The 16802-nt window shown below is 39.5% G+C and overlaps 1 protein-coding gene across 1 annotated transcript in view; it reads right to left on the bottom strand.

The window, feature by feature from the left end:
• Positions 1-16802, bottom strand: part of stk26 (serine/threonine protein kinase 26) — a 69838-nt gene that overhangs the window by 17117 nt on the left and 35919 nt on the right. Inside the window, exon 5 of the mRNA XM_079835239.1 lies at positions 5122-5279. Coding sequence (XP_079691365.1) covers positions 5122-5279 — 158 coding nt within the window. The remainder of the gene's footprint in view (positions 1-5121; positions 5280-16802) is intronic.

The raw sequence follows: 16802 nt of genomic DNA, 5'->3' as shown, positions 1-16802 counted from the left end.
ATTATGCTGCTTGCTTGTTGATACTGTGCGCAATAGTGTAATTATTTTATTTATGCTTAAATATTTATTTTCAGAATTTATTTTCACCACTGAACTCTTTTTTTTCTTGTTCTACCTCACCTGTTTTTACTATTTGTTAAATATTTTTTTTTTATAGTTCAATAAATGTTCCTTTTTTATATTGTATATTTTAAATTATCATCATGATCATTGTGTCATTTTTATGTTGTAAATTGAGGGAGCAAAAGCATTATCGGCTCCAAATATCGGCTCAAGAAAATCGGCTCAAGAAAATCGGCAGCTCGTATCGCTCATCGGCTAAAGGCCTGTTCACACCGGGACGATTTTCGCGCGCGTTTATCGCCGACGTTTAACGCCTCGGGACTAAACAATGGGCGCCAATGTGAGTGTGCACACCGACGCGTAAAACGGCAGGCGTAAAAGCGTCATTAAAAAAAAAAAACGCCTCGGGTTCGTTTTTTTATTTTGACGCGGCGCGTAAAAAACTGGCCGACCAATGAGATCCGCGCTTTTGTTCACGTGCCTGGAGCTGCTGAAGTGACAGTAAAACACGACTTGGTGGCGCTCAAGCACAAAATCCGTCTTGCCGAGCACACATTGATACGACGAAGAAGTAGTAAGTAGACAAAGAAGAAGATGAACTGCTAATGCTGCTTGCCAGTCAGCAAAAAGTGTGTGAATGGTTTTGCCATAGACATAATATATCTATGGTTTTGGCAAGCACGTAAATACTGTCTCTCTTCTCCTTCTGTGTGACAAGCGAGTGTCAGAGGCTTAAAGTGCCGCAGCACCATCTTGTGTACCGGGAGCGCATCTACTGAATGTGCACGTTCACTCGGCGCAACGCCAGTGGAATTCGCTTGGGTGTGAACACTCAAGACCCGCCGAAAAACGTCACGAAAAACGCTGGCGATAAGCGCGTGCGATATTCGTCCCGGTGTGTACAGGCCTTAAGGCTGAGGAAAAAAAATCGGTATCGGCACTAAAAAATCCATATCGGTCGATCCCTAATTTATATATAAATAATAATTAACAGAGTACACACACATATATTATGTAAACACAAACTTTTATTTTGGATGCGATTAATCGCGATTAATCTTTTGACAGCCCTAGTTTATATATATGGATACTTGTTTACATGTAACAGTTTAGCCTTTAATAATGGCACTGAGCTTCAAGCGGTTTCTTTATAATTAGTGGTTTGCATTACAACACCGAGTTGGGCTGTCAAACTCACTGCGGCCCGGCTCTATAGCGAACGGCGTGGTTATGTCCAATCAGAGAGTTGAGATGATAAACTGCAGGCTGACAGGCTTGGAGTGGAGCGAGAAAAATGAGCGATAGTGAAGAAAATTCAGCGCTCACGACTAGGGATGCACCGGTTGACCGGCCAAAAACCGGAACTGGCCGGTTTTTGCTTCTAGCGCGCGATCGGCAACCGGCCGGTTTCTTTGTATTTTTCTGCCGATTTATCCGGAAGTGTGCCCGCGTGCACATACGCCTATATTGCAATCATTCGCGAACATGTCACTTGTGTGTTACAAACGGAACCTGGATAACTGAGGGAAGAGACGAGATCCGCTGAAGGGATGAAGAGCCGCTTTCCTGCGCGAGCTGAAGTTGCGCGAGCTGAAGTTGCGTGAGCTGAAGTTGCGTGAGCTTATCTCTCCGCCTGCACAAGAGCAGATGTGAGAGTTTGTTCAGCTCAGATTCTCACGTGTTGGATCGGATGAGAACGAAACAGACTAACTTGTGAAAAAGCCGAAATACTTCTTTTTGTAGCCTAAAGAAGAACATGCTGCACTTTAGAAATGAAATACTATCAGTTCTGTAGCCTATAGGATGATCATTTATATTTGGTAACACTTTAGAATAATGGTCATTAGTTAACATTAGTTAACTACATTAGTTAACATTAACTAATAATGAACTGCACTTATAAAGCGTTTATTAATCTTTGTTAATGTTTCAACATTTACTAATGAGAGATAACTGCATTATTAAAATCTTGTTAACATGAGTTAATGCAGTGTGAACTAACATGAACAGCTGGATTTATATTAACTAACGTTAACAAAGATGAACAAATACAGTAACAAATGTACTGCCCATAGTTAGTTCATGTTAGTTAATACATTAACTAATGTTAACTAATGACCATTATTCTAAAGTGTTACGTTTTATTTTACCTTAAAATGACATTGACTTAATTTGATTTAAAAAGCTCCTGCTGTAGCATCTTAGTTTTTTTCGTTGCAGTAAACATTATTTGATTTAACATTTTGGAACAATTATATACGTTGGTTTTATTTAATTTCACTGGTAAAGACTTTTTTTCTTTACACTGAATTTAAAAACAAATGCTGATTTAAGTAACATCTTTGTTTGGATTGCAGAATATACAGTTGTTGCCTTTAATTTCACCTTTCAGCATTTTAATCAATTTCCTGTTAATTTCAGATTGCGGACTTGTTTTCATTAGCCAAAAGCCAATTTAGCCTGTTAAATACCAAATAAACATCTTGTTCATGTATACTTTCATTACTTTAGTGTGTAAAAAAATAATAATCGGAAATCGGTATCGGAATCGGCCAGTTTTCTTGAAAAAAATCGGTATCGGAATCGGCCATGTAAAATCATGATCGGTGCATCACTACTCACGACCAACTCGGAGGATATCGATAATGTTGACAAGAAAGGTCACTCAACTTCAGTGGTTTGGAGATATTTTGGCTATTAAACAGCAAAGTGCACTGATTATAGGTTTACCACACGGTGATATAATTGACCTATCGGTAAGCCCCGCCCCCCTTAGTTACTGACTCGGACAAACACACACAGTTGCTATATCTTACAATGACAGCTGTCAGTGTGAAAACCTTATCCAGAGATGTGTTTGGACACAGATTGTAGCGTATATCCCGTCCGAATGATGGACAAACTTAACTGATGGTTTATCAAGTTTATTGCATCGTTATTCACTCCAAAAAAATCATCGTAAGAGCTGAACAAAGAAGTGCGCATTAACGTCTCATTCACAAACTCTCTCTCTCTCCGTTGCATTACCATTAACACACACAGCAAATTACACAAAAACACTCAAAACTAACAGTACACAAACATATCCACAGAGCTTATGCCTTTTCAGCGGTGCAGTTAATAACTGGGAAACTTAGTATATGCAAAACAACTCGATAAACTGCGCGCAAGCTCTTCCTTTCACTATAATACCCATCAAAATATGAGTCCTCCTTATAGGACAGATCATGTAGACCTTAAACATACAGGGAGTGCAGAATTATTAGGCACGTTGATTTTCTGATCATATTTTTTTTCCAGGCACATTTGACCAATTCCAAACCACAGTAATCCTAATAACTACTATTGATTTAGTATTTAATAATGTATAAGTGATATATAATTGTTCATGAAGGCTGGAAATGAAAATCACCTTATATTCAGGTGTGCAGAATTATTAGGCATGTTTTCTTTTACAGATAAATTGAGCCAAAAAAGAGATTTAACTCAGACTGAAAAGTCAAAAAGTATTAAATGCCCATGAGAAGGATGCAATACTAATGCAATACTAGACATTGCAGTTAAGGCATGACCATTGGACAGTGAAATGCTCGTTGGGTCAGCAGGATCAGACAAAAACAGGTGGTGAAGAAAAGACACCTAATAACTGCAAAAGAATGAAGAATTAAGGTGAAGAATTAAGGGTGAAACCATCAGGAAGCCTTTAGTCTCCAGCGCCACCATTTTCCAGAGCTGAACCTACCTGGAGTCTCCAGAAGTGAAGGTGTCAGGATCTCAGAGACTTCAGTTAGGTAAAGAATCCTAAAAAATGACCCCCACTAGATAAGAATCACAAGCTGAAGTGTTGTAAAATACATGAAGAAGGTTTTTTTATAGGCTTTATGGACAGATAGGTTGAGAGTGACTCTTGAAGGACCAGCACCACATCCTCTAGTACCACTGTTTGAAGAATTCATCTTCCAGAATCTGGCAGTACGTTTTGGGAGTTCATTTTTAGTCCATCTCTGCAAAACGGACTTCAGGATGGACTAAAATGAACTCCCAAAACGTACTGCCAGATTCTGGAAGATGAATTCTTCAAACAGTGGTACTAGAGGATGTGGTGCTGGTCCTTCAAGAGTCACTCTCAACCTATCTGTCCATAAAGCCTATAAAAAAACCTTCTTCATGTATTTTACAACACTTCAGCTTGTGATTCTTATCTAGTGGGGGTCATTTTTTAGGATTCTTTACCTAACTGAAGTCTCTGAGATCCTGACACCTTCACTTCTGGAGGCTCCAGGTAGGTTCAGATCTGGAAAATGGTGGCGCTGGAGACTAAAGGGTTCCTGATGGTTTCACCCTTAATTCTTCACCTTAATTCTTCATTCTTTTGCAGTTAACAGGTGTCTTTTCTCCGCCACCTGTTTTTGTCTGACCCTGCTGACCCAACGAGCATTTCACTGTCCAATGGTCATGCCTTAACTGCAGTGTCTAGTATTGCATTAGTATTGCATCCTTCTCATGGGCATTTAATACTTTTTGACTTTTCAGTCTGAGTTAAATCTCTTTTTTGGCTCAATTTATCTGTAAAAGAAAACATGCCTAATAATTCTGCACACCTGAATATAAGGTGATTTTCATTTCCAGCCTTCATGAACAATTATATATCACTTATACATTATTAAATACTAAATCAATAGTAGTTATTAGGATTACTGTGGTTTGGAATTGGTCAAATGTGCCTGGAAAAAAAATATGATCAGAAAATCAACGTGCCTAATAATTCTGCACTCCCTGTATCTAAAATTAAATTAAATTACATATAACCAGTTTAATATGGAGAGGCAGTGAAATGTAGACCTTCGTGTTTTTGACCTACAGTGTCACATGACGTGAGAACAGTGTTATTACGGTTTGTATGTTAGCAGGGACTTTAATCGTAACTTAACGAGAGTTTGACAAACAGAAAATCCTCTCAGGAAGTACAAGTAAACCTCATGAAATAATTTCAGTGTGACAGTAAAAAACACCTTTTAGGTGTGCTGGTTAAAGCAGATTCAGCACAGAGGGACTGACCTTTGAGTCATAGGCAGACTGCTGGATGACCTCTGGCGCCATCCAGAATGGTGTACCCACAAACGTCTCCCTTTTGATCTGTGTGTCCGTCAGCTGTCCTGCCACACCGAAGTCCGCCAGCTTCACCTCTCCGGACTCAGACAGCAGCACGTTGGCGGCTGGAAACATGTGAAAATAAGAGACGATGAAGAAAAACAGCAGCTTTTACAACTACTTGAAATGATCAAAAACCATATATTCAATTTCATCATATCAGGAACAGGAAAAACATCATAGAGGTCATGTAGTCGCAATCGTCCAATTTACTTATTCGGTTCATAAGTAATCACTGATTCACTTGGATTTTCCTACTTATGTCTCATAAAAATGTCAACTTATGTCTCCAGTCATAAAAACTGAATTTACTGTGTAACTCGGAACGTCACAGAATTTTTCACATTTTGGATGAATAAATCAAAAGTAGGTCAGCATCAGGGCTCTGAACCGGTTCAAGGAACGAAAACGAAAACCGGAAACGAACTAAATTTTAAGAGGAACAAAAACAGAAACGAAATCAAAATCAATTTGAATCGTTCTGAACAGAAACGTTAATTTGAAATGACCGGTTAATAACGTTATTTTATCGTTCTCTTTAATATTTTAATTTGGCAGTGACCAATCATGAATTGAGTAGCTACAGCATGTGACGTTGGCGGATCAAGCGTGAGTGAAATGCCCGCGCACCGTCATCTATGAATCTACCGCCAGTATGAGCGCGCATTTACATGCCTCAAGTACATTTCTTTCCCCGCTGAGGTCTACAATGAAAGCGCAGGTATTGGAGGACATTCTTTCGTATGTTTAAATAAGCAGTTCGGACTTTAAGCTCAAATAGTCTGATTTAGGCTAGTTTATGGATTTTGTTTAAGCCTATCCAAGTAGGCTATAGCATCTATCAAACATTTTTCCTATAGTCTTTCAGATTGCCAATACAGGACAGGTCAATGTTTTCTATATAGACGGTTGATGCTTCATATTAAATGGTGTTAAATTGCATTAAATGATCAAGCTTTATTAGCGGACTGAATTTGATTATGTGATGCAGTGTTTGCTTTGAAAATAGCAGTTGACGGTGCATTAAAAGAGCAATGGTTATCCAGTTTATTTATTCTTTATTCATGCAATTTTTAAAACAAGTTGTGTTGAAAAAAAGTTATGTACAAAGAATGTTATCATCACTCTTCTGAAAATAATTCGGCATAAGAGCCACTTTAGGCTGTCTAACGCTCCATTAAAACAGGTCAATATTTGTCCCGCTGTTTATGCTTTGTAATTCTAATGCATGTATTTCTGGTTTTAAAAATGTTATGAATTAAATATTCCAGTTGAATTACCATGCGTTATATTATTATTGAGTGAAAATAAGTCTATTTATACATATTTGTTTAAAGTATAGGCGAAATTAAAATAACGTTATTAACCGGTATTTTTTCATATCAAACCGTTTTCGGAACAGTAATGTTTATTGAGGAACGCAAAAACGGAAACGCTATAATATCGATTCTGCTCGGAGTGAACCGATTGATATTTTTTTCTGTTTTTAAGCCCTGGTCAGCACACGTAAATCACATCGCGATATGGACGAGTGTCTGTGAATATTAAACCACAAGAAGACTGAACATGAATCCTACATGTTCTGTGTGTTTCTGTGTGAATGAACACACCTGACACTCGCGGTGTCAATATATGACGACATGAACTTCAGCATTTAACCTTAAAGGGCATATTGCAGGTTAGAGTCAATGTATAGAAAAATAATGTAGGAACTAGATTTTCTTTAAAATATATTTTAAAATACGCTATTAAGGCTTTTGGAGTCGTTTTTGTGAGAAAATTTTACTTCCGCATCTAAAAATGCCAAAACCGGACGTGACATAACGAGAGGGAGTGCGGTGAATCTCAACGATAGGAAAACAATGGGTCGCAATGACAGCTCGGACGCTGAGGACATTATAAATGTTTATTAATACTCATATGGCAGACCACAGCCATACAATTATGACACACAATCAGGGACAGACCAGGATTAGACAGAACAACGATTACAGGAGACAGATTGAGTATTTATGTGAGGAGAAACAGTGGAGAACAGCGGCAGGTGTCTCGGAGAGAGACCAGTGTTAGCATAAAGCTAGCTAACGATATCACTGTGCTCAGATCTAGGGCTGTAATCAACCAAAGAAAATCTTGGTCGACTGAACTCCTGAAATTTTCGACTAAAAATCGACTAAAAATTACGTTAGAAAAAAAAAACGTTACATTAATTAGCTGTGCACTGTGCGCAGTAGCTACTTGGTGGCCTTGTTGTCTTCCTAAATCAATAATAAATAAACATAAAAAACTAGTAGGCTATTTGCAGTATATTAAATGGTTTTTGAGCTGATTATTTTGGACTGAAGTGAGTCTGACACACGAGTCTGTCGGCTCTGACAGCGTCGCATTACGTGCACCTGCGCAATATCATAGCCTATGATTTCCCATAATATAGTACTATTGTCAACTAGTGATATCATAACAAGAACTTTTGAGGAATATGCAACATAATTTAGACAATTGTTTTTGTCATATGTATTATAATAACTGACAGACACTATCATCATTTCAGCCGCACGTACAGCTCAAACACATGATCAGCTCAGCTTCGCGGCTGAGAATATACGATTAACTTAAAGCTTTTACTCTTAAACACAAAAGACACGTCCACTTTAATAAAAAAGGAATATTTATTAAACAAGCCAGATTAAGATCAGAAACAAAATAAAGTGCATAACTGAAAAATAAAGCATAGACTCAAAACGAAAGTGGGCACAGCGCATATCGCGCATTAGGCTACACATAAAAAATAAAATAATAAAGTGCCCAAATCCAATAAATAATAGGTACTAGAAATAAATCAGCAGTTTGCACAATAGGCCTAATAAAAGGGAACCATAAAAGTAGGCTACAACATTACAGCCAAATTTTAAACGAAACACAAAATAGTGCATATAAAGTAGGCGCACTCAGAACAAATACAAAAATAAATAAATCAAATGCCCAAATCCACAAGTATTTCAAATAAATGTGCAAAATAAAATGTTATTAATGTCCAAAACGAAATAATGTAAAAACAATTAAATAAACAAATGGCTACTCACTCACGAGTACAATCAGTGTCCACTCCACACTTTTTTGTGTTGTGTGCGAGAAACACAAGCATATCTACGTTCTTTGGAAGGAGACAGCTTCTTGCTTTATTGACAATAAATCCTGCCTTGGAGAAAATGCGTTCAGAAGGCGTGGATGTTGCAGGGATACAGAGCAGTCGCTTTGCAACTCGGGCCAGGCTCGGGTATCTGTCTTGGTTTTTTTTCCACCACCCCAATGGTCCGGAGTCAATTTTGGTTCTGTCCTGAAGATAGTTTTTCATTTCTTCTGTCACTGTGCTTCTACCACCTGATTCTGTAAAAACCAGATCGTCCTCATCTTCGCACAACAGCATAGCAATCTCCTTCTCTTTGTCGTTTTTCTGCTTTTTTGACACATGCTGCTCCTCACCTCCAGGTTCACCTGTGCCTATGGCTGCGCTGAGTGCACTCAGTCGTTCTGCCAGCTGTGCAACTACTGTATAGGCCTCGTCTCGTTTGGAATCATCCAGAAAAGACAGCTGCTTAAAACGAGGGTCTACTACTGCAGCTGTAATGTATACACTGTTAGTCATCATCATTCGGTTTTTAAACTCCCACCTACTGTCAATTTCTTCGACCAGCTTGCTTTTCATTTTTTTGGTAATGGGGCTGTCATCATCCGCGATGGCCAGGTGACGTTTCTTCAAGTTTGCCAGCATGGGTACTGTTGCAGACAGGGACACGTTATCCTCTTCAGACATCAGCTCGGTCAGTGTTGTCATTGGTTTCAGCACATTTTTAATGTCCTCTATCGCATTCCAGTGTGCTGTGGTAAGGTCCAGTGTACTGCTATCGCTCTTCTTCGTGAAGTTTGGGTCAGACAGCACTGCGGTAATGGGCCAGCGTTGCTCCAGCAGTCGCTCCAACATCGAAAATGTTGAGTTCCAACGTGTAGACACATCCTGAATTAGTTCATGCTGAGGGACATTTTGCTGCTCCTGCTTCTGTTTTAGCCCAGTTTTTGCTTTGTGCCCCTTTTTGAAATGTCCCACCAGATGACGTGATGCAGCCACGGCACGACAAATGGGATCTTGTTTGAGTGCAGCGTTAATGCAGAGCTGCAAAGTGTGCCCGGCGCACCTGACGCCCTGCATCTCTGGCCATTCATGTGATTCCTTTAGTGTTTCCACACAGAGTGCCATATTAGCCGCGTTGTCGCATACAACAGAAACTCTCTTTGCTTCTTGAATTCCAAAGGTGTCAGCAACTTCAGAGAGTCGCGCAGCAATGTTTATTCCCGTGTGCGCCTCTTCTATTTGTTTCGTTTCAAGCACAAGACTCTGTGCTTTCCAGTCTCCATCAATGAAATGGGCAGTCACTGTCATATAGGACTCCATTCTAAGAGATGTCCACATATCTGTGGTCAAGCTCAGTGCCTCGCTGTGTTGTATTAACTCCGAAACTTTCTCTTTAAGTCCCTCATATTTTGCGGTTAGTGCATGCATGATTGTGTGGCGTGCTGGCACTGTATATCCAGGTTCCAAAACTTTTAACAAGTTCTTAAAACCTTGGCCCTCCACAACAGCAATGGGCCTCATATCCTGAGCGATAAAGTTAATAATTCCTTCCGTGATATTAATTTTCCGTTTGGATGATAAAGGAGGCTTAAAATCCAGCGTGGTCTGGGTGTGACTGGGGGATGCCTTAATTGTGGATGGGTGCGCCTGCAGTTATAAAACGATTATTAGCCTACACTAAAACATTGAAATATGGTAATTCTGATATGTTCATATAGCCTAGCCTCCTCAAAACAGACGGGGCAACCTAACGCAAACAAGTTAGCTTACCGTTTTTAGGTGATACGACATGTTTGTCGTTGAGCTGTGAAATGCAAATTGTTGCTTGCATAATTTGCATTCCACTTTTTTCCCATTGTCTATTTTTATAAAATGCTGCCACACTGCCGATGTCTTTGTTGACATGGTTGAAAAACTGACTAGGAAAAAGCGAAGTAGCCTACTTCAGTCGTTCTCTCTTCTCCAGTGGGTTGGGCAAATCCAAAAGAAATGAAAACAACGGGGGTGTTCTGAAGACAGACTGTTACCTGTGAAACAGGGGTGCTCTGAAAACACCCCCATTAGCAAAGTGTTTTCCACCTGATGAAATGAACGCGGCAAAACTGATTAAATGAACGCGGCAAAACTAATGAAATGAACGCGGCAAAAAATCGACCAATCAGAACTTTGGTCGAGCCAGAATGTATCGACTAACAATCGACTAATCGACTGGGACGTTACAGCCCTACTCAGATCACAACACTGTACTGCTTATTATCACGTATCAGGCAATAGCAAAGCTGGTAACGTTATTGTCATCTAGTAAATTATTGATTTACTTACCAATAACAGAAACTTATAGGCTTGACCGTCAGGAAAAGTCACACTCGTTAATATCCGTCCACACAAAACGTTGTGTGATATTACTTTACTTTACTTTATAAAAGGACCATGTACAATTTTTAACATAAATGTTTCCATTTCATGTATTGTACCGGATTTAGCTCAAAGCTAATTTTCACCCGCAGTCCTTTGGCAGTTCAACATAAACAATAAAATAACATACCCAATACATATATACACAAATACACAAAACAAACAATTAAACAGCAACCATGTCAATGTTTACAAAGCTGATTACATTCTAAAAAAGATTTCAACTGCATTTTAAAAATTCCAATAGATTTACACCCTTTTATATCTTCTGGCAAAGCATTCCAGTTATTCGTCGCTTTCACAGCAAAAGAGGATTGTCCAAAAGCAGAACGACGAAAAGGAACAGCACAATTTCTCATAGATGATCTAGTAGATCTTTCAGAAATATTAGGACGGAAACCAACAAAATCATTGAGTACCGAAGGAGCCAAACCATTTACAATTTTATAAACCATACACAAATTTTTAAAAAGCACATAATTTTCAAAACTCAATAATTTGTATTTCTTCAAAATGCTACAATGATGAAAATGTTTAGGTTTTTTATCGAGAGTTTTTAAAGTTTGTTTATATAGGGATTTTAAAGGCTTAACCACATTTTCACCAGCTTGACCCCAACATGTGAGACATGTAATTCAAATGTTTACGTGCTTTTCTTCTTTTATTTTTTGAGCGGTGGTGAAATATTTTGCTCTTGTAAACACTTGCCAGTATTTAAAGAAATGCAAGTCTAGAAATGCAAATTACAGCTCACGCAACCGCACAGTGCTCTGCAGGGGTCTATAAAGGATATAAACAGTGAGTTTTGAAGTGATATATTCTTGAAAACTCAGAGATGTGGATTCGGACAGCAATTACATTACCACACGACCTTGGTGTTTGTCAAAAGTTGGTAATTCAGCCTGGGTTTTTCTCGCGGGTGGTGGGAGACGGACGGCTTCAGCAACTCCTTCACCACTAACGGAGCGAGCTGGAAAAGACTTTTCCCGGACCACAACATCAGCAGTACAGCAGTGATTGCTCTTGCTCCGTGTAACGGGAGTTCGTTTGTTCAGGGAAGAAGGAGGCGGGAACCGGCGAACGTTTAACAACTTTTAATCAAATAATAAACACAAAATGAAAGTAAAAGCGGCAGCCCCTCACGGACTGCCGCGCACAAACATAACAAAACACAAAATCCAGTCCTGGTCCTCTCTCATCCTTCACCGGTGTCGCTCGTCCTTATATGCCTCCGTGCTCCCTCATGAGAGGACTCGAGACCGGTGTGTCTCATTCTCAATCACGCATGCCGATCTCTCGCCACACTCCGGCTTTAACTTCTGGACATTCGTCAGCGCTGCCACACACTCTCATCTTTCACCGCCGCCATTACTGAACTACAACTCAAACTAGCGCACGACATCAACGTCATCGCTCTCAGCCACTCCCTCTGTTCGCTGAGTGGACCGGTAAAAAATTGTTCGGGGGAAAACCTAAGCATACACCGCAGTCACAGACGTAGTACTGAAGGAAAATGAAAATTGAGCGGAAGTACGTAGGAGGGCGGAGCCAGGCTAGATGTATATGACGTTATGAGTATGTATTTGAGTGAACTTGAATGTGCATCCATGGCATGAATAAAATATCACATAATTCAGAACTTTTTTTCGAAAAAGTGTGAGACTGTATTCATTTGTGTTAATGTACATACTTTGTATTCATTAATGTAAACACGACGGCAAAGAAGCATCGCGTGTGGATGTTTATTCATCCTTTAGGCAAGCTACACACGAGCCGCGCCGAAAGCACATGCTAGAAATAGAACCGATGCGACACGCAAGTGTGTTGGACGCGTTTCCAGGCAAAATAGAATAGGAAAAGCTGTTTGTCATTTTGACACGAATACATATTAATAAATGACATTTTTATGTGTGAAAGTCTCTAGGTTTTGACATAAATGCAGATATAATTGTAATTAAAAAATATATAATATCGATTTTCAAATATTGCACCTGCCAATGCAGAACAAAATATTTTGTAGCCTATTCGGCCGTCAATACTGCCAAGTGCTGACGTTGTCTTTGCTGTATCAGTAGGCTATATATTTATATAAATATTTATTTATATATTTTATGTTTAACATGAAGTATAGGCCTTCCACTACGTCACCTAGCAGCAGCAGCGCCGCGTCAGACACGCTTCGGGTGTGCAAAGACACAGAAAACGCCACGCAGCTGAAACGCAACAGAAACGCCACGCTTGCAGTGTGTAGCCGGCTTACAGATAGAAAACGCCACGCTCACGTCACGCAGCCAGTGTGTAGCCGGCCTTACATGAGTATAACAATGTTTGACTCCATCATATCGCCGGGATGATAATCCTCCGGTCTAAAGCACTACACACAATCCACCGCGTGTTTCCAAGCAGATGCGTGAAGGGAAGTCCCGTTTCTTCACCTGCACAAAACGCCACCATGCAGAATTCCTAACTTTTTTTTTTTTAGGAAACCTGTGGACTCGATGCCCTGACAGGCTGGATAATAATTTACCATGACAATGATAAATTGGAATAGAAAAACTACCGAAAATACGCAGACTCTACTGAATACCAACCTAATCTGCACTGAGCCAACGCAGAGCTCGGCGAACCACTCCCTCTCGTGACGTAATATGACACGATGTTGAAAAAAAAGCGCTTTTTCAAAGCGGCCAAAGAAATGGCCACTTTATCTACTAAATTTGTGCTCTTATGTCTTTTTAAAACATTTTAAATCCTGCACTACCTTTTCATATGGTGTTTTCATACAAGGTTATATATTAATCTCGAAATTTTTTTACCTGCAATATGCCCTTTAAATTTGAGAACAACTATCAAACACACAGAAACTTAAAAGTTAAGGAAGCTAGATATTTTACTTTATAACTGTTAAATATGGACATTTTTGGCTTCGCTTCACAAGGCCTTTATTAACTCCTGGAGCCGTGTGGAGCAGTTATATGATGGATGGACGGATGCACTTTTATAGATTTCTATAATCTAGATTTTTATAAAGCTTAGAAGAGCCAGGACATTTATTAAAGGTCCCATGGCATGGCATTTTTCTATTATTTTATAGTGTTTCCTGAGGTGTACTTATATTGTTAGTATGATTTTTACATCATAAAATGTCATAATTTAGAAATAAAAGGCATTTTGTCTATACTGCTGTTTGCCCTGTGGCTGACTGCCCTGTTTCAAGAGGCGTGTCTGCTGTGAGACTTCAGTAAAAACGCCCACTGTTGTGATTGGCTGACATCTTTGCATTTTAAATGAGCGGAGGGGGCGTGGTTAAACGAGGTCTACGACACACGAGCTGCTGCCAGAGAGACGGATGGACCTGTGTTCACTTCTCATCAGTTCTCTCAGCACGTCTCAGTTCAGTTTTGAACTGTTGTAGTTACTAGAATATACTTCAGGTTATTAGTTTATTTCTAGTCGGAGGGGCTGTCACTCATGTCAGAAAGTTAGTAACTTTAGTAAATGATGGATCAGCGCTGACTCGAGACGCGAACCGTTTAGAACGATTCAGTCCGATTTGGTGAACTGGTTCGGTTCACTAAAAAGAACCGATTCAAAAGAATGATTCGTTCGCGAACCGGACATCACGGAGACAGAGCGATTGCTAACAAAGTTATTTATAGTAACTACTGAGTTATGAGAGCGCTGTCTGTCAGCGCGAGTTTATTGTGTTTGTATTTGAGAGTTCTGAATAAACACGAGTCCCAGTCACACCGAGTCCTCTTCATCATTATTCTACCAACTTTGTAACACATGCAAAGTACCATTACAGCGAGATGAACGAGTTAGTAAGTTTGATTAAAGCCTTATTTCTAGATATGTTCCAATCATATGAAAAGCGTCAGTGACGCGCATTGAGTAACTTACACAGCGCAAACAAAGACAACAGCAGTAATCGAATGTAATCCAGTTTATTGTGGGGAAAGCTGGCTAGCCTAGCCGGATACCCTCACGCTTACCCCCCTTCTGCTTAATCTCGCCCGCGTTTGGTGCCTCCGCTGTGGGCCAGATGCAGTACTGGGGGTCGGGGATGTTGAAGGCCGAGTTTCGGCGTGCGTGAGGTTTATCTCTAAAGATGTGGCTCTGCCGATGTTGAGCAGAAACTCATGACTGTATGCACATTTTAGAACAGATAGACGAAACGAGGACGTACAAAAACACTGACTCACAAGATAGAAAACACGAAAACACCGTTCTGTCTGGAGAGAGAGAAGCCGCTGCGTGTGCACGAATAATAAATAATTAGCTACACATCAGAAATCATTGATCACAGATCAGAAGGAACTGAAAAAAGACTTGTGTTTTCATTTGTACATCCAAACACTGAGAAACTGCCAGCATTCACTCGTTCACAAGCCGAGGACAATAATATAGCGTTTGCATGGGCGTGCCAGATTCTCTGGGCGGAGGAAAGGGAGGAAACCGTTCCTGCTTGGACGTCAAACCAGGAGACTTCAGGATTGGCTCGTCTGGCCTGACATTTTCTCAAAGGCAGAGAGAGACAGCCAGAACTCGGTTTTACACCGATCAACCTTTCTATCCACTTGGGGACAATATTCAGGCAAGGGGAACTCATATTAATGTCGAAATACCTCATCAAATGAAAATGTCATGCCATGGGACCTTTAATATAACTCTGATTGTGTTCGTCTGAAAGAAGAAAGTCATACACACACATCGGATGACTTGAGGGGGAGCAAATCATGGGGTAATGTTCATTTTTGGGTGAACGATCCCTTTAAAAACCAAACCAAACCAAACACATTATGTGGTTATAACAGTGGCTGCTATGAGACGCTTGTTGCTCATATTAATAAAAGCAATTAATTTTAAAACATCGTATGGTGGAGAAGGTACAAACATGGCACTCTGTGCAGTATATCAAGAGATTTACACAACAGGGCTTGACATTAAGCCGGTTCACACGCTTGTCCTTCGGACGAGTAAATCTGTCATTCACTTGTCCGAGTAAAACATTTGCTTGTCCGGATTTTTTTTGTAAATATAATCTATTCTGAAGCAATATTCTCATCAGTGTTTAATCAGCTTTTACATATTTAAATATGCCTATTTTTCATATTTGTACCTTTTTATAAAGGGCATTTTTCCATAATCTTATTAAATATAGGAGATGCTTCAGCTTTCCTTTTATATTCTTAAATTTGATCTATAAATTAAATTACAATAAGACACTATAGGCTGTTACCAATCAAATTAAATAATTTACACTGAAAAATTACAACTGCATTAAATAATGTTATGAGATTATTTTACATTTTTTTGTATACAGGGAGTGCAGAATTATTAGGCACGTTGATTTTCTGATCATATTTTTTTTCCAGGCACATTTGACCAATTCCAAACCACAGTAATCCTAATAACTACTATTGATTTAGTATTTAATAATGTATAAGTGATATATAATTGTTCATGAAGGCTGGAAATGAAAATCACCTTATATTCAGGTGTGCAGAATTATTAGGCATGTTTTCTTTTACAGATAAATTGAGCCAAAAAAGAGATTTAACTCAGACTGAAAAGTCAAAAAGTATTAAATGGCCATGAGAAGGATGCAATACTAATGCAATACTAGACACTGCAGTTAAGGCATGACCATTGGACAGTGAAATGCTCGTTGGGTCAGCAGGGTCAGACAAAAACATGTGGCGGAGAAAAGACACCTGTTAACTGCAAAAGAATGAAGAATTAAGGTGAAGAATTAAGGGTGAAACCATCAGGAACCCTTTAGTCTCCAGCGCCACCATTTTCCAGATCTGAACCTACCTGGAGTCTCCAGAAGTGAAGGTGTCAGGATCTCAGAGACTTCAGTTAGGTAAAGAATCCTAAAAAATGACCCCCACTAGATAAGAATCACAAGCTGAAGTGTTGTAAAATACATGAAGCCTGCTTTTTTATAGGCTTTATAGGTTTTATAGGTTGAGAGTGACTCTTGAAGGACCAGCACCACATCCTCTAGTACCACTGTTTGAAGAATTCATCTTCCAGA

Source organism: Gobio gobio (assembly GCF_949357685.1).
Source record: "Gobio gobio genome assembly, chromosome: 14".
NCBI classification, from domain to species: domain Eukaryota; kingdom Metazoa; phylum Chordata; class Actinopteri; order Cypriniformes; family Gobionidae; genus Gobio; species Gobio gobio.
The sequence above is the reverse complement of the archived record's forward strand: the minus strand, read 5'-3'. Positions and strand labels throughout refer to the sequence as shown.